The sequence below is a fragment of the Haemorhous mexicanus genome, chromosome 17, assembly GCF_027477595.1.
Source record: "Haemorhous mexicanus isolate bHaeMex1 chromosome 17, bHaeMex1.pri, whole genome shotgun sequence".
Lineage (NCBI taxonomy): Eukaryota > Metazoa > Chordata > Aves > Passeriformes > Fringillidae > Haemorhous > Haemorhous mexicanus.
Window position 1 is genome coordinate 6,937,438 of NC_082357.1, and position 24,141 is coordinate 6,961,578.

The following is a 24,141-nucleotide window of genomic DNA, read 5'->3' on the forward strand; positions in this document are numbered from 1 at the left end:
CTTTTTATTTCTTCAACTAGTAGTCCACATACTCATTGCATTATTCCCAGCAGTATCCTGTTTCTCATACTTTTGAGTTAAAGGGACATTAAGAGAAGCTATGAATGCATCAGCATGTAAGGCTGTTGTAAATTCAGTATCACTCCCAAATACCTTTATAACAAAGGTGACAAATCTTAGGTCATGGATGGAGATAGGTAGATCTAATGCTGAATGCATGAGGGGTGTCCTAATCTGTTGTATCCCATCAATATTTTCATTCTGATGTTAAAACCAGTGGAACAGCAGGCTGCAAACTCTGCTGGGAACTGTGGTCTTCATGACTGATCTGAATAGTGGGGAGGACTGGAGGGCACAGATCTTGATTATGTCCTATAGACATTTCAAGGAACTTGGAGGCAGCAATGGCAGCAAGCTGCCAGTCTGGTACAAGTACATGCCTCAGGACGACGGAAAATTTCTCTATAGGACCTGTTACATTAACAAGGTAAGATTAGCCCCTCACCAAATCCCAGAGAACCTGCATTAAATCTGCTTTTTGGATGTATGTCAGTTTTGACTTCTGGGGGAGAACCTCAATGTCCATGAAATCACACAGATTGAACAAGCAGTCTGAAAAGTATTGATGCTCCTTTAGCTGTGTCCCCCTTTATTATCCAGCTTTCTAGAGAATGGCAAAGCACAATAATACATCTTCTAAGGTAAGTTCTTATCTGCAACAAGAGCCCAAGCAGAGGCAGATAAGGTTACTCAGGTACAGTCCCCAAATCACAGCAGAACGTGGGGTTCATGATGCACTTTTGTAAACTGAAATAAGAACTTTGAAGGCTGAGATGTAATAGTTACATAATATACTGTAAAAATGACCCTCTTCATCTTGAAATTTGAGTTGTTTCTGAATTATCTGTCCCTAGGGGCAGGCTGAAAAAACTTGCTGTCCACTGATAAGGATGCAATAAAGGTCCAAAACTAATCTCCACATTCCTAATAATAGAGGTCAGTCTAGAAGAGGCTCAGAGGAGGAGAAAACCTTTTCTTCTGTGATGACTGGTGCTGATGGGTTGGTATCAGTTCCCATATGAACATGACTGGAGTGGCAGTCACAGCTGTACATCCAGTGCTGAGGAACATGTGTTGGAATGGGATGTTACAGAGCTGATTGTTTTTGGTAGAGAGGAGGAGAAGGATCTCTCTGAATCATACCCTCCATTCCTTAGGAAGAGGTATGGTAGGGTTTTGACTCACTGGAATTACCATCCTCGGGATATGAGTCCATAGCTTTCTTCATAAGGAGGGATGAAATCAACAAGGAAAGTCAAAAAACCAGAATTAACTTCTATAAAAGAATAAATCTTTGAAGTCATAAGTAAAAGCTTTCTCTTAAGAACTGCCCATGAGAATCTCCCATTTAGAGCCAGTGGCAAATAAGAGAAACTGACTGGAACATATCTGCTACACACCACTTGTGCCAAGCGTGAGGAAGGATGTAGTAGGAGTCATGCCCTAAGTATACCACTAAGATAAAAAGTCTTTAGACAATGTATTTATCTGCAACTGAAAAATAAAGTCCTGCATAGACTAAAATTTTGGAAAAAGGAGGAGTTACAAGCCCATTGTATCACACAGAAAAACATGGTACAGATGTTAGGTGACTTGATCATTTGTATATAACACAGATGACACAAAAAAGATTCTCAAAGCACTGCCTAGAACTAGATTATACAGCTATTTATCTTAATGTTTATTGCTATCCACAAACCTTTCTGATTTGTTGGCTCTGACCAAGTGCGTGCTGCGTGATGGTATTTTGTTTTGATTGTGGAGCATGCATCTGAGGTGCTGTCTGCACCAGGCCAGAGGAAGAAATAGGAGCAGGTATTTGTGATGGGGTCTGTATTCCAGCTTGTGATTGAGCCTAAAGGATGAAGATAAAATATTTGAATTATTTGTATTTCACACTAAGTTACATAATGTAAAAATCTACTGCACACCTTATGCAGAATAGCAGTAACGTGTCCTGGAAGGGATGAGTGGGAACTGTATAGGAAACCAAACTTACTGTGTTTGGTACTGGGGAGTTCCCAACTAAAAGGTGATGTTTATTTTGCCAACAGAGTTTAAGACAAACTGGAGAGAGCCCAGCGGAAATGCTAAAAATAACAGGGCACAGAGAGGGCAGATATCAGTAAGAAAGGACTATAAGAACTGGCTTGAGTAATCACAAGACAAAACTGATAATGCAAGACAAAGGTTGCTTTTAAGACGATGGTAATTTTTAATGGCCAATGAAAGGCAAGAAGTGTCCAACCTCATTAAAAACAATTTTAAGTGATAGTGGAAAACTTTCTGGAGTATAGATGAAGTAAAATACCAGGACAAGCTGCTTAAGGTTGTTAGAGAATTCTAGCACGACTTTAGAACAATTCAGGTGGAGATCTGGGTGTAAAACTCCTAGGAACAGTTCTTGCACTGCAGACTGGGGCCCATCCTCACCAGAATTTTCCATGCCTTATAAAGGTTGCTGGATGTCCTGCTGCAAAGGCTTGCAGCAAGCCTAGGCCCACAGCATTCACAATAGCCACGGACACTGCAGCTGGAAGAATACTTTGCTACCATGATGGGTGGCAGGGAATGTTCAAACAATGCCACTGGGAAGTGCATTACTGCTTAATTCTACCATTCTTAGTTCAGACCAACAGGTTACATTGATTCAGCTTGGTCAGATTACTCCTATACCTCTGTATTTATAGCCTGTCTTGGTTTATGCTGTATTTATTCACTAGCCATAATGAGCCTAGAAATAATATTTGCACAACCATGGTTTCTTTTTCTAAGTCCACAGGAGAGTTCTACAATCTGGCATTCACATTTTTAAATATATTGAAGCACCACCACGTAGTAGGTAGTTCACATATGTTTTGCAAACAGGGCTATCTCAAAATAAAGTATTGAAACTGTAGCTCTCTACTGCAATTTGCAGTTAACAAAATGATGGCATATGCTACTTTAAATCAAATTGTGCATGGAGGCAGTAAATGGTAAGGCAATTGCTTTTCAGGAAAGAGTATCTAGGAACAAAAGTTGCAAAGAAACAAGTATTAGAAGCAGGTATTACAAGATCAGCTCAAGCTTTTGAACTGTTTCCCTTAAGCAGAAACAAGCTAAGCCTGAGTTTTCAGTTAATCTTACAAGCAGCACATTTACCTATTTGCACTGAGTTATGAAATACTGCCATGCAGGTTACATGATTAAAAAAAAATAGAAACACCCTTACCTGCAACTTGATATTTCCAACCGGTAACTGCACTGCAGTAGCAGCATTCGGTCCCTGGATGGACAGTGGGAGGAGCAGCTGGGCAGTTCCTTGGGTAGTTAATAAAGCTTGAGGCTGGGCAACAACTGCAGTTTGTGGCTGCCTCTGTGGACTAACATAAAACTGAGAAATGGCATTCTGAGGTTCAGCTTTGGCCACAGGTATCTCCTGCTTGATAACAACCGCCTTTTTGGCAACTGGATTCTGGCCAGCGGTGTACACTGACTGTCCTAAGGAATGGCTGGCTACAGGTACAGACTGACTGGTACTTGAGCAGTCAGCAGGAGCAGTTTCATCTTTGACAGAAGCACCGAACTGCTTCTGTTCCAAAGCAGCTGAGTTACCAAAAGTCTGCGACTGTTGCTGTTGTCCCCTTTTTTCAACCTCAAGTTGCATTTTCAATACTTCCACAAGTTTTTGCTCTTGTTCCAGTTTTCTTTTGAGCTCTTCAATTTGTTTTTCTTTTTCTTGAAGCTTGCGGTCCTTTTCTGCTACATCAAACTCCATGGTTGAGATGCTTCCACTGCTGCGATTCTGATTATCCTCGTTTGTACTTGCCCTCAGTGGTGAAGTACTTAGGAACTGGGATGGTGACATCATGGTCATTTCTGGGAAAGTGTCTGCCATACTGGTATCATCTGTGCTTAGACTGGACTGTTCAGAGGGAGAGGGAGATATAGGCAGGGGAGAGCTGATGTTTTCAGTATTTACTGCTTTGCTGCCAGGTCCAGTAGATGTTTTTTCTGGAGGAAAGCTGGATATTGTATTAACCACTGGTTTATTTACTGTTGCAACAGGAAGTGCCACAGTCACTTCCCCAGTGTTACCTGTGGCCCCACTAGAAGTGGTCACTGTCACAGAGGTACTTGTAGCAACCCCATTGTTGTTAAGATCTTGATAGGTTTTCAGACGCTCAATAAGATCTGTTTTTGTTCCAGACACTGGTAATCCCCTCAGTTTCAACTCCATTTTAAGCTCTGCTACCTGAAATAAATTAAAATAAAACACAATAATAAAAAAGGAAAATATTAAAACTTACTGGTATGCATTCTTATTACATCTTAATAATGAAAATTATTTTCATTCCCATATTTGCTAGTTATTAAACCTCTGGGTTCTGACAGCATGCATTATCTATGAACACATTTCCAGGACCTCCTACTTACTTCATTGTTTAAGTGGCCAAAATCTTAGCAGTGTTCAGTTGTTCAGTGAATAGTAGCAAACTGATGATGCTTTTTTTTTATAAATATTCAACATGGAAAAATGCACCTACAGCTCCAGTTCTGAGCTAAAAACCTCTGTAGCAAAATAGCAGACAATGGCAGCAGTGCAGATAAAAGCAGTGAGCAGCAGCATGCTGAGCCCCTTTGTTACACCATCAGGACAGACAGATCTGTTTCTGAGAAACTTTATCAGGTCAGCTGATGATTCAATAGACCCATCAAACACAAAAGGCTCTCTTGCTAACTAGCAACCAGTCACCCTATGTGCCATCTGTGTTTCCTTTACAAAAACAGTACAAGCAGTCAAATTCCCTTCTGACAGAAAAACGTTCTCATTTCTTCCCAATAAGCTTACAGACAAAGTAAAGTGCAAATAAGTTGAGTGTAAATTGATTCTATGCTTCAAAATATCAGTTAAAGAAAAGCAGTCACAAAGATGACTTCTGTTTATCATAAACATGCAGCACAACTAACTGCAGAGCTGGCTGGGGCTCCCTGCAGATTAGAGCTACCTCTAACAGAACAAAAGGTAGTGACCTCAGTAGTACTTCAGTACTCAGCCAGCCCAGAATTTAAGTTGGAGGTATTTTTGATTTGGAAATGATGAAAAGTTCACAGCAATACATTTTACATCTCTAAAACCCACAGCAATTTTATGTTAAATAACTCCCTAGCCAATGACTATCAACTGTTTCCCCCAGTCTGGTACCCTCTGCATTTGAGAGTGTGTTCTAATTTTTCTCTTTTTCAACAATTCATTTCTGAACTCAGAACTGATTTAGCTGATTCAGTGGTAAAACCACCAGCAGGTCTGCAAGGAAAGCTCATGTTAGTGTTACCACATCAGCAGGAACACCAATAAATTGTGCCAAGAAATAAATAAGTGAACAGTTTTAATCACTGCAAAGCACAATTCCAGGTATTAACTTAAATATCTTCAAAAGTTTTTAGTTAAAAATTTAAAGACTGGAAAACAGATTTCAAATGCTGTTGTTTGAATTGAATTTTATAGACTTATTTCATATTAAAAGATTGGCTTTAAATAAGGACAATATATTACCATCTAGAGAATCCAATCTTCTGAAATTTCTTCTTTTTATCCCTTCAAATCTAAAAGAATCCTCCTTCCCACCCCTCACAAACCTTGGTAAAGGCAGAGAGAAAGGAATTAATTGCCCACTAGATGTCCCTACGCGGCTGCTGAAGTTTGGCACATTCCTACGGCTGCTGAATCCTAAAACCCCACAAGCTGCTTCAGATTTGTCCCTCACAGTCTTTATTCCTTCTCATGTATTTCAGAAGGAAGAAGATCCTATGCAATGCCCTCATAGTGCAACCTGAACAGTCTACACAGTTAGTTACAACTTCAAGAAACTTTGGAATTTAGCATTCATTTTCAGATGTGTTGAACTCTGGTAAGAAGATCTTTTCTGTTCTCTCTTTACAGTCTTATTTCTGTTTCTATTTATAGCAGTGACCTCTCAGAGTATGTTTTTATTAGGGCATCTTCTAATTTCTATTGCTTAACTCAACCTCTTCACTGATACAATGAAATTGTCATGAGGAAATTACAGCTCCTGTGTTTAAATCCGCCTGAGCTGAAAAACTTCACATGAAGTGAACCTCACAGCTTACCCAAGGTGTCAGTGAGGGACCAATACAATGTGTCTGAAATTCCTCCTCTTCTAATTCTTTGGGAAAGAAATGTCAGTTCTGGAACATATGCATATGAGGAATCAAATGTTTCAGTCCAGTAGAGTTGTGTATGAAAACTTTGACAATCTTCTTCTAACCAATTAGGAGGAAAGGACAGTTTTCATTGGTACAAATTACCAGGCATATTCTCAACAGTAACAGTTCACAAGTTATGAATCACAGTAATGCACAGGAATGGACAAATCCCTCTTATCTTTTACCTTCAAGTCATCCAAGCTTGAAGGTAGAGGACCTGGTTTCCTGCTAGGAACATTACTGTTCTGTCTTGGTGAGCTGGCAGCTGATGTTGGTGTACTGTTGTTCACAGTATTCAGGGGTGAATTCCCATTGTTGCTCTGTTTGTCATTCAGTGGCCTTCAAGTAATAGGAAAAAGAGGGACAAGAATGTCAATGCTAAATATATTGTGTTTTCAATCAAGAGGCTGTGATTCTGAATCTCACGTCTGTGAAGATAATGAACAAATTAACTTTTTTTACAAATCCATGCTTAACCTAACACATTACTGTTAAGTATTTTCAATAAAACAAAACAGACAGGAAAACAGAGACCTATTTTGGTTTGGTTTTGCAGTTAAGCATACCAATTTATGCTTCATAGTTTTGATTATTGTCATGGTATCTCCGAAGAACACTATGGACTGCAAACTCTATTTACACAAATGAATCACCAGCCAGGGCAATTAGTTAGTTTTTTGTCTGGCATCCACCCCCCAATACTGAACTCTGTGACGCAACCCTTCCGTAGATGTCCAACGTTCACACACAGTATGGACTGACATAAAGCAGTTCACTTTGAAGATGATGCATTTTTATCAGCTGTACTCAAGAATCTCATATAAGGATTCTGAAGTAATCGTAAAAAATTAAAAATGCCACCATTTACACTTGGTATCATAAGTCAGCTCTTTTATTTCGTTCAGCTGATTTATGAAGAAATGTTTCTGAAATGTCAGTAAATGGAACATAAGAAGCGTGGGCAAGCAGGCAGAAACATCGCCAGTCCAAATGTTAGGATACATGGTAATTATAAATACAACCACAGATGGTAGCTTTAAATTTTCTAGCCTCACTTGCTGAAGAAAAAGAACTCAGTGAAAACTCATCTAAAAAAAATAGCTCAAAGTCAATTTGAATTTAGGGTTGTGTGACTGTGGCATGTTACACTTTAAGCATTTCTAAGAAAAAATTGGTCTTAGATGATGAGAATGAAACTCTGCAGATAGTCAACTTCTTGTTTTGTTATGGGATGCTGGCAACTCTTTAATTTTATTTTTTTTTTACTGTTTCTACCTATAAATCAGTGAGTGTACTTCTCACTGTAAAAAGTGCTAAAGATCAGTACTAATGAGGAACTCATATAAGCATTAGAGATGAGAAACAACAGACAGATCTTATCAAATCTAAAATGACTGTTATGTCTTATTTGTAAACTGCAAGAATGTGTTTTGTGAATTTGATGTAAAAAAAATAAACCCACAGGAATAGTGCATGACTTTGTTAAAGACATGGTCTGCAAGCTTCTCTCCTGCCTACCTATCTCACATTTGAATGAAAATGGTGTCAAAACTTTCTTGATTTTGCACAAATGCTTTTGAGTTTCAAATATGCATTAGGTTAGAAAAAATGCATCTGACAGGTAAGTTGCTCTGTTTCCAGGTCACATAAAAATAACTAGGACAACCTCAAGGCTTCTCAGACCTCAGGGTTATTTTAACAAGAGAACAACTTCATCACCTTATTAAACAAGGCATATAATACCCACAGTAATGCATAATACCATTTAAAGTTTTCTTGGGTTCCAGCTGTCTCTTTGATGTTTGCAAACCATGTTTACTTCTAAAGCCCTAAGCCTATAACTGATGTATATGTTTTTTCTTAAAAGGACACAAACAATGTTTCACATACTTCAGCAGTGCAGGTAGAATTGTCTGGTAGTTGTAGTGTTGTTGCTGTTGGCTCAGGATCTGCAGCTGCAAAAACAGTTGCTGCTGTTGTAGCAGACGAGCATAGTTGGAGTCCATCTGTGGCTCATTTTTCTCACCTTTCTGATCAGGTGGAATATACTGATGATACTTCAGTTTTTTCACCCTTGGCTTAGGTTCTTTACATTTCTTGCTCCGATGTTTATCATTTGGGTTCTTTGGGTGGCTTTGCTGTTTATGGATGGAAAAGATTGAAACAAAACCACAACAGATGTCACTTAAAGCAGTTGTGTATGGCTCAGAGATGCAGCAGACCAGAGCACTTTTAGTGTAGAGAGCTGCTGAAAACAATTGTCCTTGAAAACATTCCCAAATGAACCGTCTTTGGAAAGTTAACATATTCCAGTTGGCTTATCCTCTGCACATGTAGGGGTCATCAAATCACAGTTTGTGAATGGTTTTTAAAAGGCGGCACAGCTAAGGGATTCTACTAGTCATGACCTGTCATTGCAAAGAGCCATTCTTCTTAGGCAGGTAAGTTCAAAGCCACTTAGCAGTTTGTGGAAGTAAAAGCCAATATTCTAAATTCCATCTGTAAACATCTGAGGCACTTAGAGGTCTAGACTGAAAGCATGGACAGACACTCCTATAAATTACACACAGCAGTATCTTCATTAGCAATGCTCTAGTGGTTAAAACTCTTCCTTTACAAACTCTTTGAAATTATTTTGAGGGAAAAATTGAAGGCAGTTACCTAATCATACAGAAGGTATCAAAGCAGAAATGCTGTGTTGATCCATGCCTGTTCACTACACAGATAGCCTCCTTTAGGGCACATCTGAATTAAGGCCCTGCATTAAGTAAGCTGGTACATATCCAGTGATTTCAAAGGATATAGCCAAGTTTATACTAGAAAATGACTGCCAGAGGTCATCCTTGCACATTTAACTGAGTTAATTTCACTTAGGTAAGTAGAAGCCTACATACATATATTCATTAACACAGCTAAAGACAGTGAAGTTACTGAAATGAAACAAAATGGACATCTAAAAGAAATCCCTCTCTAACTGTGTTTGAAAGGGTTTTCCATGCTGCTGGCTAAGTCAGTGCAGAAAAGAGAATTGAGTATGTTCTTCTGATCTTTAACAAGGATACAGTAACTTCTCCCTCACAATGCACTCTGCTTATACATTAAACCAACTAAGAAAATGTGGAAAAGGAGCAATGCTGTTCACCACTTTGGTTATAGACAGACTGTGAATGCAGTGACTCTTTCTATTCAGCTATCCTCCATATAAAACTAGAGTAGAAGGCAGATAGAAAGTAGAAACTCTGTATTGCAAAAACTCAATGTCCTTATTTCTTAAAAACTTCCATAGCAATGTAATGCACAATTCTGCCTGAAAACTTTTGTCAACTGTACTGTAAAGACCTCTTGGAATAATGAGCTGACCTCTGAGCTACTGGCTGACCTTAGCACACAAAAACTTAAGAGTCACCAGCCCAGTATGCCTCCCTGAACAACAGCAGCAGTTGTTCTTAGCTACAGGCACTGTAAGGTTACTTGTGTAGTTTGTCATTAAACACAGCACTGTGTGTTTAGGACACAGATGAAGAATGTTGTCCTCAGGGGTCACAGTTGCAGGTACCCACCTTCACTAACGTTGGCCCAGGCTTTGCTGCAGATACAGTGGTTGTGGTCAGGGTGGTTGCAGCAGTGGAACGAGTCACGTGCTGTTCGATTGTAGAGGGAGTTTTGAGGAAATCAGGAACTGGAGAGGTTAAAGGTGGATACTAGTATTAAAAAAATATAAGGAAAAAGAGAAACATTAAAAACATCGACCACCTGAGTAACTGGAAAAAATGTGAAAAAGTTAAGACCATTTACTATCACGTCAAATTCACAAAATACTTTTTCGGAGGAATGGTGAAAACAGAACTCCTGTACATGTGTACAATATTCTATAAGGGCACATTTTGGCACACTTAAAACACAGCAAATAAAATAAAATGGTTTCTTACTTTGATTTCTTAGTTAGTTAAGAAAACACTGCTTTATTACTATAAAATTGAGGCCTTCAGTATTTTTTGTCTGTGAAGTCAGATTTCTGTGTATACAAAGAGAATCTTACCACCCAAACAAGTACTGTCAGAAAAGCATTGCTTTCCTAAAGGTCAAACTTCAACAGGCAAACAAACTTCTTGCTTCAGAAAGATCATGCAGCAGGACAGAAGGTGTATTTTCACCCTTCCTATGGTATTTTCACAGAACCCCACCTCTGGCTGAGCCAGGAGGTGCATTTCTTCTGTATCTTACGCCAGCAGAAGTGTAAACCCAAACTTTGCTCATCTTAAATTTGTCATACCAATTTTTATTGAGCTGAAATTGGTTTGTGATTTTAAGTCTTAAAGAAACCGTATTATTTCCTTCTGTGGCGAATATCCCTCTGATGGAATATAGACTCTACATAAACATATCTCAGTCCTTGTGTTCCTAGATATACAAAGAAATCTTTACTCTTTTCTCAGAAACAGATTTTTCATTCTCTGATTATCTTCCTGTTGCAGTTAACTGTGTTAACCGTTTTCATTAGTCTTTCTTGAATATAAGTAACTGAAAATGTACAGGATATTCCATGTAGAGTCTCACTGCATCCCTACAGTGGCATTAGCACTTCTACTGGAATCATCTCTTCTGACAGGCTTGCAATTTTACAGAGGATGTCCACAGTAGCTCCCTGACTCCACTGCTGAAAACTGCACCCCAGCTCTCTTCCTCCTCAGTTTTCTCTTGAGTCAAGAGTCCCCAGGTTTCTGCATTTCTTTGTCATGGGAAAGAGGGGCATTGTGTATTTTTCTTTCCAAGAACTGTTCATTCTATTGGAATTGCATTTCTCTCCTAAAAGCCAAATCAACCAGTTCTTTTTGCATAGTAACAATCCGACTGTGTGCTGACTATGCCTTCCTACTTTTGTTAGGTGATGTGTTCTTACGTCAAGGTTGTTAACGGTAACATGAAACCAGAACGTCCCAGATCAACTCCCACAGAGCACTGGTACCAGCTTCCTTTCAGGCCAGGACTTCCCTCTTTCTGTCTCATTTCTGGTAATCTCCATCCTCATTTTCTTAATGTTTAATATCATCCAGTAATAAATCCAGCCAGATGACATCAGTTGCACTTCCATTGTTTGAGAAAGCAATTAGATCACCTAGTACAATGCTCCTTTTATAAAAGCCCCTTCTTTATATTCCTATCAGTAAACATCCTTTTTCTTCAAAATTAATTCCAAGACTTGCATTATAATTAAGTCTGACAGGTACTTTCTGTTTCATTTCTTCCTGTACCTTTCCTGTATTTTTCTATGAGATTGTACCACAAAGGACTTAACTTGATACACTTTTTGCAACTCTATGTCCTGGTTCTTTTGTATTTCTGGGATAGCAGTTCCCAAGGTGCCAGTCTGCACGAACAAAGCTCGCCAACTTTTGCTCACAATTAATTTGTAAGAAATTTCCATTTAATCTTTGTGTTTCATTTGGACATCCCGCTGTGTTCCCAACCATCAGTTGCCAAGAGGCGACTATAGCTGCCTTCCCAGAACCCAGCAAAACTGAATAGCGGGTTTGATCCCTGTCTTGCAGCCACACAGAGGAACAGCTCCTGATGATAGCTTTATAAAATAGCAGATTTACCATGTCCTCCCTAGTCACTGAAACACGGTGCACATGCCTGGCCTGGGATCCTGTCAGTTTATGGTGGCAGGCTAAAGATACAAATGTCTCTGTTTTTATATCCAAATTTCAAAGTGTTTGCTCTGGAAAGCATCTGATATCTACACAGTGTCTGTTATTTGCTGGACTTGCACAACAAAAAAATCACCACCAAAACCCCAAATTACCTCTTTTCACATTGTGTGAAAATCATGGTGTTAAACATTTTCCTCTTGCCAGAGAGTAAATTATTTTCCCTTAAACTAGTCATTATCCTTACCTACACACAAAGCTTTTTACAGACTTCCCAATTTCACCCACAAGTGTTAGATGAGGCAATGAACTATGCACATAATTTATTTTTAAATTCAAAAACTTAGATTTAACAGGTTTTGACTTCTTCACTTGATTACTTCATAAACTAGTTGTTATTTAATCTGAACAGATCCCTATTTCCAAATAATATGATTTCTGTACCTTTCCTGCTAGATGCCAACAAGAATCTAGCAGGTCAACAAGCTACAGAGAATATATTAGGGAAACAGTCATTCTGTCCCATCAAGCAAAATTCTTCAGCTGTTTTGAAGATAATTATTTAATATCTTCTGAATTGTGAATACCCCAATTTGATCTGTTTAGAGTATGACTAAAATGCCTAATCCTTACCAGATGCAAGTACACTGAGTTAAAGCAAGTTTTAGGTCATCAGTCAATAAGAGCTGAAGGTTCTCAAAATTATGTTACATCCTCTGATGTCTGGAAATGTGCGGAGGAGGAAGCCTTGAAAAGAACTCTGGCTGCACTCTGCTTTATTCAAAACTTTCTTTTTATTTTTTTGTTGTAATAAAATTTAAAATTTATCAGAGGAAATAAAAAAAATAAAGGAGCCATTCCCAGACACGTCTCCTGTAGAGACCTGCTGTGCTGTTATTCTTTAATTCAAAAGGAACAACAAGGTGAGCATCTGTTTTATTCTGCAGAAGAACAACTTCTCATTTTAGATGTGTGCACAGAAGTGGCTGTAATGTAACACAAAATCCAGAAGCAAAGGCTTAAAGACCTATCTGAAGCTCTTTTTCAATCAAGTTCAAGTGCCTTACATTTTGTTTCTGCAATCACAGATCTCTCTTATGCTTCCTACTTGAAAAGCTTTTGGCATGTATTGCTTTGAGTATGTTTATTTAACTCTCCATTAGGAACCTAATTCCTTACTCGGGAATCTAATTTCATGTGGTTTCTTTTCAATTTATTCAACACAAATTATTTCTCTCAATGTGAAACCCAACTCATATCTTAATCTGTATGTTAGGGAACAATGAAATAAAATGGATGTGCTGTACATTGTGTCCAGCATTGTTTCTGCATATGAACTTCACAATACTTTTTCCATCTCCCATGGTTATAAGAAAACCAAGGAGAGTAACACCAGATCCTGAACCACTCAGCTGTCAAGTGTCCATGGTCATAAAGACAATATAGTCTTTGAAGCATTAACAAGAGCTATCTCTTTTTTACTTATTTAACAGTTGACTTTTACATTACTTTCTGCAGTAAGGAGCAAATCCACAGTTCTCTAAAGCCTCACACATTTAAATGCTCTGCTATAAAGATAACATTTTATCTGCCATGACACAGTTACTTTCTTTTTAAGTACCTTGAGAAAATACTAAAAACCTCAGAAAAATCAACATAACTGTTATTTTGATTTCTTAAATAGTAAATTCCTTAGGCAATATTTAAAAAAATATAGGAAAGAATATTTAAATTATGTGGGAAACATTTTATGGACTTTTCTGACGGTAACTGAACTGACATCAACTGTTGTTGTTTCAGCTAAGTTTAATTCTAAATGAGTTCAAGACCTTGCCCAGCAGGAAGACAGACATTAAGTAATCAATAACAGCTGGAGTAAACCATGCCCATGACCTTTTAAACAACTTCTGGAAAAGCTGCAGATCCTGTATGGGTCATATTGAATTTCAGGGAATTTATGGCTTCACTGCAGCCTATGGGAATTTCATCACTGCCACCAGCTAAGCCAGGGTTCTACTCTATACACTCCCAACCAGAAAAGAGACTCCCAGATACCCCTTTGTAGCAGCAGATGTATTCATTCAGTTTGAAACCATGCCCCATCTCTACAGTGCCAGACCAAAAACCATACTGTGAAGATCTTAACATTTAAAAACTGTACCTGTGTGGAAGTAGCAGCATTTGGGGTTATTGGTGAGGGCGAGTCACTTGTTTTTGGCTCACCAGGGGAAGCTGCTGAACCCTGGGATTCTTGGCTGGCTGGCTGATCTGGTGATAAAGCATCACTGCTGTCTTCATCAAATGAAAAATCATCCAAAGCTTGAGGGTAATTCTCTTGTCCAACTGCTAAAATGTTTACATAGAAAGAAACAATGTTTTTTTCAATTGCACAAACTGAATTTAGACATTCATAGCAGAATCAGCTAATTGCTGAAAAATGATCAGTTCTCAGCAGTCTAAACATATGATACCTAAGTATTTACTGTGTTTTTAATATGAGAGCCATATTAAATCACATTCAAGGAATCAATAAAACCAAGTGTGGAGCAGAAGCGGTTTTAGTAAGAGATTAAAAGGTATGTTCAACAGATGTGGAGTGCACCTACGACAGGCTGAGGAATGGCTACAGACGTTTGATTACTTTGTAATGATTTTTATTTTAAAAAATGTATTTTCAAAGTTTCATGTAAAAATAGGATTACTTTATTTAAATGATAACAAAGGTTAGGTCTCAGAAGCTGAAAGTGTAAGTAGTAATAAACTTAGCATATACTATCTTCTAGTGAACTTTACCCTCAAGAGTTAAATTATTTCTTTTCCACAATGCCAGGTAGATCACAAACAGAAGCTGTGGGACTTCTACTTGCCTATAATGGCTTCTTTAACGCTGGAGCATACAGGAAGAATATTTTTTTCTACCAGTTCCATAGGGCCAGGTCTCTGAGCAATCTTCTCATTCAGATCATCTGCCAACCGAGCTCTCTTCAGTTTCATCTGAGTGGCCTGTAGTGAGGGCTCTGCAAAGGTCTCTAAAAGGATATATTGATTCAAATATTCTGTTCCAATTGTTCCCCAATTTCATGACAAACAACATTGTCTTGTCTTTGCAATAACCATTCCACTTGTATCAAAAGCAGCCAAGTGTAACAGATAACAGGATAACAGACACATTTATTAAAGGTTCTTTAGGGCCAGGGGAGAGCACAAGGCTGTCAGGTCATTTTAGGCCATGAGTAGAAACTGAAGCAATAGAAACACTCCATGTACAGACCTCATGCTATAATTACCATTATAGATCAAGAACAATATGCAATAGTAAACAAATAAATACACTGCTGAGAATACCTTCACTGCCATAGATGTACCTCTTAATATACAGATTTAGAATACAGACTACACAGACACTCCAGAAGTAGAGAAATAGAGCAGATAAACCTTTAGAAATAATTCCCATCCAAGTGTCATTCAGGGAGACAACTGAGGGCATGAGCAAGGCCCTGCTGGGAGCAGCTGTGACCAGAGCTGGCACGTACCTTCCAGGATGTGCATTCTGACCAGCTCCGAGCGGTCCGGCCTGCTCCGGATCTTGTGCTTCAAGAAATTTTCAGTCTTAAAAGAAAGGAGGAAACACCATTAGCTACTGTTCACTTAAAAACTCGAAGCAGTTTGACAAATTACCCATGTCCAATCAATGAATAGTTGCAGTTTAATTCAGATGGGTGGGCAGCACTGTCAGAACACAGGCAGTACAGGGCTTTGTTCTGTTTTCCTAGCAGTTAAGCAGGGCTTATGGACTTCCAACTTCCCCAAACAAGATGGGAATGTTTCTGGATTTGATCCCACACCACCACATAATCACAATAGTATAGATTTGTCATAGAAAAACTGCACAAGCATAATTTCCCCAAGTATCCAACCCCTCCTATGTTTTAACCCCCCATAAGTTTAATCCCCACTGATCTGTGAAGGCTCAGAGAAGTTCCTCTCAGATTTGATATTTTAACAAATTCTCCCAAAATAAAAGCACACATTATTACTGTAATGGTAAGAATTTTTTCATGTACTCAGGGAATTGAGTATCACAAAAAACTGACTCTCCATTTCCAGATGTTCATCACAAGTTTACACAAAGTGGTTTACCCTGGCTCGCTCCAGGCTCTTTATCTGCTCATGGAATGCAGCTGGACTTTTCAAAGCTGTGAAGGGAGAGTAAGAGTTAAACAGACAGGAAGTCATTTTCGAAAGAAATATGCTAACCAGAATGTGTGTGTAAGTGTTTAACACCACCTCAGAGTTGTGTTTGCAGGATTGCATTTGATTTGTGCTGGTTGTATCCACCTATATTTAGCAAAGATGAGCAATACTCCTATATAGAATACCTGGAATATTTGATTTTAACAGATTATTACCATGTAATGGTTAACTTTTTTGCTATCTACGAAGATGTTTGTTTACTTATCAAAACTGTCCCACAGTGGAAATTTTGTGAGGTAAGGTTTAGAATGCCAAAATGGCAATTTAATTTAATTTATTCCACTGAATTTTCTGGCTGTTCATACCTCATACTGGCTGTTATGGACCCTCCCTTAAGAACTATGTGTTGATTTAAAAATGATATAGAAAAATGTAGAGGCCTTAAATGTTCATCTTAGAAAACAGAATGATGTCTAGCTTTTAAATAACCAAGAAGAGTAAAAAAACCACTGTTCACCTAGCAATAACATAAATTATAGAGTGCTCCATCTCAGTGCTACCCCACTTAGAGATCCTTCATGTTTTCTTTCCCCCCCCATTTGTTTGGCAACCTATGTCATTCTGCTCTTTAAAAACTGCTGGTTTTATTATTATTGTCAACTAATTTAAGTAATTCAGTTTATTTAGTAAATTAGTCAAAATTATTTAAATAGAGAAAATAAAAGCAGACTCAGACTATGTCTACAAGTCCTTTCATTTTTGCCACAATGGCTATTTTAACTGAAACATGATGCACATGAATTCACTGAAGCACAGTGAATTCACTACATGCTCACTCAGGTTATCAAAAGGATCCCACAAGTCTTTTCAAATGCTAAAGTTATTTTTAATGACCTCACAGAAATGCTTATCTTCATCATTTTATATATTCAATTCATAATGGACACTACAGAAATACAAATTACTAGGTGTAAGTCTTACGTGGCATGATGCCCTGGTCCACCAGCTGTTCTCGTGTCCGTCTCTGTTGCAGCCTCAGCTGAAGTACTGACAAAAGAAAACATTGATTCCTGTGTGAGCAGAGTCTCCTCTTAGAGTGCAAAACCCCCATTCCAGTGATACCAAGTACTGCAACCTTACAAATACTTGCTGCCGGGTATTCAGACCTGACAGTAACCCCCCAAGAGCCATCCTAGGAACATCTGCTGTTAACAGTTCCCAGGGATTACTTCCATCCCCACTTTCACTGGAGTTTGCTGCTTCTCAATCTCATCTGATGCCAGGACTCCATTTCCCACCTGCATCCACTTTTCCTATCAGTCAGGCCTCATGAGGAGTGATGAGCTTACATCGAGAAAACAGTGAGGTAAAAAGAGTTCAAACTATAAGCTGGAGGCCATTATGATTACAGAGCCTTAGTGCATGTCCTAAGCCAATCTTACATGACTTCACTGTGCTGAAATAGAAATGAACTGTGCAGAGCATTTTAGAAGAAAAGCTCTGTGTGTGTCTCGCTGATTGTTTCTTCTCACGGTTTTTTTTTAATATAAAGACTGATTGTACATTTAAATAAACCTTGCTGAAACATGAGAGACTGAAAAGAAGCAGAATTTTATCTATCTGCCTTACTTAAAAACAACAAAAAAGTGTTACAATCAGGAACACACCTTAGTCTCTCTCTGAACATCAGAAAATGTTGTGTTTTTTGACTGAGATATGTGTTATCATAATTATTTAAATAGAATAAATCCAGTACTGTCAAATGTGGAAAAACAGCTTATAGAGCTTCAGAGGTAACTTCTTACATTTCATTACATTTAATAACATTTTTCTCACACATTTCTGTGTGTCAGCCAACTGTGTTTCTGTGTGACATACTAAATACTACACCAGAAACCACAAAACCTGGGGGAAGAGGTAGACATAAAAGTTTTATACTTTTAAAGATTATGACTTTTTGTTGCCAGGGGGAAAAACAAGGAAAAAAAAGTTGTTTCTTTCTTCTACCCCTCCTTTCCCCGTCTTTCTATACCAATTTATCATAGTGCTTCATTATCTCTTTGACACATACAGCTACTACCCCAAAGTGTAATTTCATCTTCTGAACAAGGGACAGTTAAGAGACAAAGTATATTAAAGATGTAATATTTACATGCTGAAATTCCGACATGAGAGCTTATTATGGGTGTATGATTAGGGTATGCTGTTCCTATTGTATTTCACAAGGAAGCAAAACAAGCTAATGCATTGTCCAAAACATCAAAATGAATGTAATTTCTAAAAAATTAAGCTAAGGACAAAGTTCATTGTTTCCAGAATTTAAAAGGAACCAGCTTATTTCCTGTTCTGCAGTACAGGAAGGATATTCCTCTGGCTAAAGCATTAAGACCAGGAATAGCAAGTCCTGAAAACAAGGACATTATTTTCTTCTATCACACAAACACTGAGAGTTCAAATACAAACATTTCAGGGCTGTGGCACAGCAGATCTGTTCAGACTTTATAATTTTCTTTTACAATTTTTTTTTCACTAAGCTAAGCTTTCTCATAAAGCCCATTTTGTAGGTGGAGCTGGTTCAGCTAGAACTACCTAAGCATTGCTAGGGATGTGCTTTCAATATTAGTAATCACAAGTGGGAAAGAATATTATTATTGAATATATTAAACTGAACATTATTTCTAAATATAAATGATGGGAAGCCCTGCTGTGTAGTTTAGGAATGTATCTATGAAATTATGGTCAGATATTTGGCTTAAGCTTTACAGAAAGACTAAAAACTGAGCCATATCCTAAACAACATACAGTGTAAAAAAAGAATAGGCAGTGGGACTAGAGCAAAAGGGAGAGGAGAACAGTAAGAATGTATCTGCACACAAACCTTATGTGCTCATGTGTGAACCTTTAGCATTTTTTAAGAAAAACATGTAACAAACCTTTTTGTCTTTCATAACATTACTTAACCATCATCTGTTCCTCTACAATGGGCATTACAAAGCAATAAGGGAAGATTTTGAAGTTGTCCTATCTGTATCTGGACAAGTCATAGAAACAGTGAGAAAATTAGAGATATAGAAGACATAGAACATGTAGTTATTCACTTACTGGATAAATATCATGAACTTATATATTACATAATAAGGAAAGGACAGCCTGTAGCATGACTAATAGGAAAGCACTGCAGGGGGAATGCTAAAGAAGAGATGACTCATAGTTAGAAAGATGGTATAAGATAATAACTGAAGATTTTGACTTGACCAGAGCAAGGAGGTTAAACAGAAACCAAGCTGGATGAAAACCAGATGTTTGCTTTTGCAATCAACTCCAAAACTAACGTTGAAAAAGTGTTTCATATCTACACTTTTTAAAAAGCTAAATATTGAGCAGTCAAATGCATTATTAAAGAATAAAAAATTCTTGAATAGAAAGCAATCTTGAATAAAACCCCTAAATATATTGTTTTTTAAAGTTGGAAAGCTAAAAAGGTTTTGCTATTCCAAAGCAAATCCACCAGAAAAAAAGCCAATACTGACATCTCTATAAAAGAGATACAAGGATCTAGAGGATCTAAAATACTTTCAGCCCCTACAGTGACACAAAGTAAAAAGCTGAGCTGTTTATAAGGAAGAAACAGAAACACCTGTCTGTGAGCTGCAAAACTTCCCATAGTCAGAGCACACCTGGGTTACAGGTCAGGGCGTCAGAGCAGGTGGTCACACCACAGTCAGGAGTGACCCTTCATTGTCTCTGTAGGTGCAGACAGATGTGCCTCTTTATACTGAGGGGAAGCTGGTGTGGGTATGAAGGAAGGGAACAGGAGTGAGGTCTGTGAAAAGCTCAGAAGGAAATGGGCACTCACAAGAAGCAGCTCAAAAACAGGAGGATGGGAGTCATGGAAACTGAATCAAACGTTTTCAATAAGGAAAATAGAATGAAATTATCTTCAGAGACAAGGATCAGCCATATGAGAATTCTACTTATGGCAAAGAATTGCTCATTTATTTCTGTGAGAAACTATCTAGAACAGAACACAGGATGGTTTAAATCTAATGTAATTAAAGCTAATACAGACTTTACTTATCATATATATGGAAATCCATAGAGCAAGAGATTTCTAGAACAGTCAGTAACACACAAAGTGGTAAATCTAGTAAAGCTGGATGAGATAAGAGGACACAGACTAAAAAGAAAAAAAAAAACCACCAAAAACCCACCCAAAAAAAAATCTAAAAACTACTGAAGCATTACCCAAATACAACATATATATATATATATGTATATGCATATATATTTTTTACTCTTGTTCTAGTGTGGGTCAGGGTTTGGATTTTTTTTCCTTTTGTTTTTCCCTCTCCCCTTTATTTTAAAGAACCATTTACAGACAAACCATCATGGAATGTGGGGACGGGAGAACTCGAAAGACAGGAGATGAAGGTACTACAAAGCAAAGTTGCCCTTGGAATGGTATTTACTCAAACCTTGTGTTTTACAGATGGTTCTTATCAGAGTAAATCCATTCACCTTGCTGCCAGATAGTTTACCTTTCACTTTTAAACTTTCAAAATCAGGAAGTTACCTACATAACATCTAAAATCATAAGTGATCTCCAAAATGAAGGCACAACATTAACAAATATTTACATATGTTTATACACAATTAATGTTGTTAATACTGTCCCTCCTATTTAAAATACACGTGCAAAAGAAGGGCAATGTTAACACCACTGAGCAAATGTAGTTGTTAAAAGACACTACAAATATTTTGCACTTCACATTATCTGGCAGGAATCCTTCTTCACACCACTGCAACTCTAAAAATTGTCTGTGAACTGCTTCTGAATAAAAGCCATGCACAGAGAGGTCAGACCAATTCCTGCTTTGACCGAGGGAGAAGGGAGGATATTCTTTTTTGTTTTCAACTAAGCATACGATTTTAATACTTGAACACCAGGTGGAGAGATTCCAAAATTTCCATGTGTCTTCTTAAGTCAGTAAAATGATCATTAGAGCTTGAATAGCTTATTTAATACTTACTGACAAAACAAAAAAGCATAATCCCTCCTCACAGTAAGAACATCTGGTTATCTGACTCTCAGAGTGAGCAAAAGTCTTGTGACTGCACTGGAGGTAGAGTGTTTACCCAGCACAAAAGCTGAGTGCCAGAGGCTGGTGCTCCCACTCTTCCAGCTCCTTCCAGTGTTAGCACACCAGGGAATCAACACTTCTGACCAGGGAATGGAGATGATGGTGCAGAAAGGGGAGCTCATCTGTTAACCAATGCACTTGGTTATGTCGAAGTGTATTTCTGCAAAGCAGCAACTTTTATAAAGCCAATGCCCCATTCTCACACCAGGAGTCCTGCTCAGGTTCACACACAGTGTGCCCCAAAGGGGCAGAGATTGAGGATAACCAGAACCAGCAGCTCCTCAATCTCCCGCTGAAGTGCTCTGAGGGGGTGAGAGCAGGAGAAGTGCCACCAGCAGGCACTTGAGGAGACACAGCACAGTCTGTATACCTTGGAAAGGCAGCGAACAGAGTGCTCTGGGCTCTCTTGCTGTGAGTGGCAGAAGGAGTGAAATAAAGTGTATTATTAAATCACCCACAACAAACAGCTTTTATCAGAGCTAAGCAAGTGATTCCTGTTAGGAATCTGTAATGTGTATCCTATAGAAGAGCAGTCTCAAAGTAGTACTACATAATCACAAGCACTGGAATGTAAAGAGGCCAAAAATAAATCAATAGTTGTCCTGCAGGAACAATGCTATCTACACTGATTGACAAGCTTTCACCACTGCTTCTTGCCTTGAAAAAAAACAGAACACATATTGTGCACAGGTCCAGCTACTAATAATTCCACATCTAACATAGTTCATTACATAGTCTATTAATTTAAGATCAAATTTTAATCTTTTTATAGATGGTTCTATGAAACAGCAAATAGTTGTTGCCATTTCCCAATTACACAGCTGAAACAAACATTTCACCATGGACTCAGGGTCCAGCAGACACCACACAGTCCTTTCAAATGGCAGGAAGAAGAAAAACAACACATTGAGATTTTTTTAATGTTCTGTATGTAATCATCTCATTATTCTCTTGAAGTTAAAATCCAACAGATATTACCTATTTAAACACTTAAAACTGCAAGTGGAAATGAGAAAATGTAATGTCCAGCATTCCTCCATAACCCCTTGGAAATTTCCAAGAGCGGCAGAAACTCCAGCGCAGGCTGCTAGGCTGGCTGCCATGGAAACAGACAGTGCTGGAAACACGGCCCTTTCCTTTCAATGAAAAGCTGCTACACTGAAAGCCTCCATTTCTTTCTGCCAGCTGCCAACAGCTTTTCTGCAGCCAGTGCCCCTTGGAGGCTGCGGCACAGAGGGCAGAGGCTCCCAGCAGAGGCTGCAGTGGCTCCGGCCACTGTGGGGACACACAGAAGTGTCCCCTGGGCCTGGGGCTGAAGCAGCTGTACCCTTAAGGCAAGGGTGTCACCAGCGTGTGGCACTGCATAGAGCAGAGAATTCCACCGGGGGCAGGTGAACTCCAGAGTGATCCCAGCATCGCCTTGGCCCTGGAATTGTGGCCCAGCCTCGCAGGGCAGCAGCTCCAGCCCTCAGACCCTGAGCACCAAGTGCTCTCTGGGCACTGCGTTGCTGCCCTGCACCCCACACCCCGTCTGCTCACATCCTAAAGTCTGTATTTTCTAAACACTGTAACTTTATGCTAGGTTAATCTTCCAGAGATAGGTTTTGCTTTCTCCTGAGTTGAGATTTCTCCCTTAACTCCATGATGAGGTACTGTACTCTATCTATTAAAAATGGTTACTTTTCCCACAGATATTTGTTCTGCAAATAAAATAAAAAATAGTAGAAAGTATATTTTATGTAGTAAGAAAAAGAAAGAGCATGTGATATGCAAGGTACATAATTCAGGAAGGTTATGGAATACGGTAGTTTGCACATGGTATTACACATTCCACCAGTCCAAAGTCAGAAATTTGTTAATATAATGTTCACTTCATTTATATGGCATGTCAAAGAAGGAGAGGAGGGAAAATCATGGAAGTAGCTCCCTTTAATTTGTTGGAAATGATTCTAAGTAAATTGTATGGAATTTTAAGATAAATTGCATTTTAAATTGTGGTACTCATTCCCCATCAGCTGAGGATGGTAATAACAGCTTGTTAAATACTCTTAGTTTTAAAACAAAAATAATTTATCACCATTTCATCTTGTAAAAAGTATCAAACATCATCTAATCATGGGTGAATGCCTTCAAAACTTGCATGCATGCTAGTATATAATTTTAAAAAGGAACTATTTTACTTAGTTTAACTTGCTTTTGTTAAAAAAAACCCCTTACTTGTTATATAATTTTAATGTTCTTTTCCCCATTTTTCTGTAAGTGATTTTTCTGCTAAGACTGTATCCAAAATAATTAAGAAAAGTTGAAGCATCTCTTTTGCATATTCATTTTAAACAATTATTCAGTCATACTTCCATTTCAGCTTAGAAATGTACTGTGTAAGTGTAAAGTACATGAGAGGAGACTACTGAGGGCCATTTCAGATCATCTCTCCAGAATTCTGGAGGGAAGCCCTGCAGGACGTCCAGATCTCTCAAATGACACCACTGTGATTTAAAGCTTTTGTCTGCAGCCAGTGCTGATGCTCAGATGAGTGCTTCCAGCAGAACCAGCATCCACTGAAAGCAGAAAATGAAAGCCTAGATGGCAAAGAGAGCTGCATGTAAACTCAACATTTCAAACAAACATATGAACTATAACAATATCATTAGCTGAGAGGCTTAAATGACTGGGATATAGGACAATCTGTATTGTATCCTATTGCTATGGAACACGTTGCTTAGAAACCAGGCAGAACATACACAAGCCTTCAAACAAATTACTGGGATGTCTGCTGGGATGAATATATATGTTTATATATATGCATGGATATGTAAAAAGCAAAATCTATACTTTTCATTATTCTGTTTACATCTTTAAAATGAAAAAAATCATTATAATATTGG

At 38.3% G+C, this 24,141-nt stretch overlaps 1 protein-coding gene and 1 long non-coding RNA gene across 6 annotated transcripts in view; one reads left to right on the forward strand and one right to left on the reverse strand.

The window, feature by feature from the left end:
- Nucleotides 1-24,141, forward strand: part of LOC132335384 (uncharacterized) — a 61,615-nt gene that overhangs the window by 18,422 nt on the left and 19,052 nt on the right. The window lies entirely within an intron of this gene.
- The window catches only part of MRTFB (myocardin related transcription factor B), a 72,697-nt gene that overhangs the window by 14,315 nt on the left and 34,241 nt on the right, over nucleotides 1-24,141 (reverse strand). For 3 of the 4 annotated variants that reach the window (XM_059861881.1, XM_059861877.1, XM_059861878.1), the window contains 10 exons: nucleotides 17,097-17,162; nucleotides 16,062-16,117; nucleotides 15,455-15,530; nucleotides 14,789-14,950; nucleotides 14,083-14,267; nucleotides 9,831-9,971; nucleotides 8,161-8,408; nucleotides 6,456-6,609; nucleotides 3,275-4,297; nucleotides 1,760-1,915 (listed from right to left, as the gene is read on the reverse strand). In XM_059861881.1, coding sequence (XP_059717864.1) covers nucleotides 1,760-1,915; nucleotides 3,275-4,297; nucleotides 6,456-6,609; nucleotides 8,161-8,408; nucleotides 9,831-9,971; nucleotides 14,083-14,267; nucleotides 14,789-14,950; nucleotides 15,455-15,530; nucleotides 16,062-16,117; nucleotides 17,097-17,103 — 2,208 coding nt within the window. In that variant the 5' untranslated portion in view covers nucleotides 17,104-17,162. The remainder of the gene's footprint in view (nucleotides 1-1,759; nucleotides 1,916-3,274; nucleotides 4,298-6,455; nucleotides 6,610-8,160; nucleotides 8,409-9,830; nucleotides 9,972-14,082; nucleotides 14,268-14,788; nucleotides 14,951-15,454; nucleotides 15,531-16,061; nucleotides 16,118-17,096; nucleotides 17,163-24,141) is intronic. The other variant, XM_059861879.1, reaches the window with a different exon arrangement.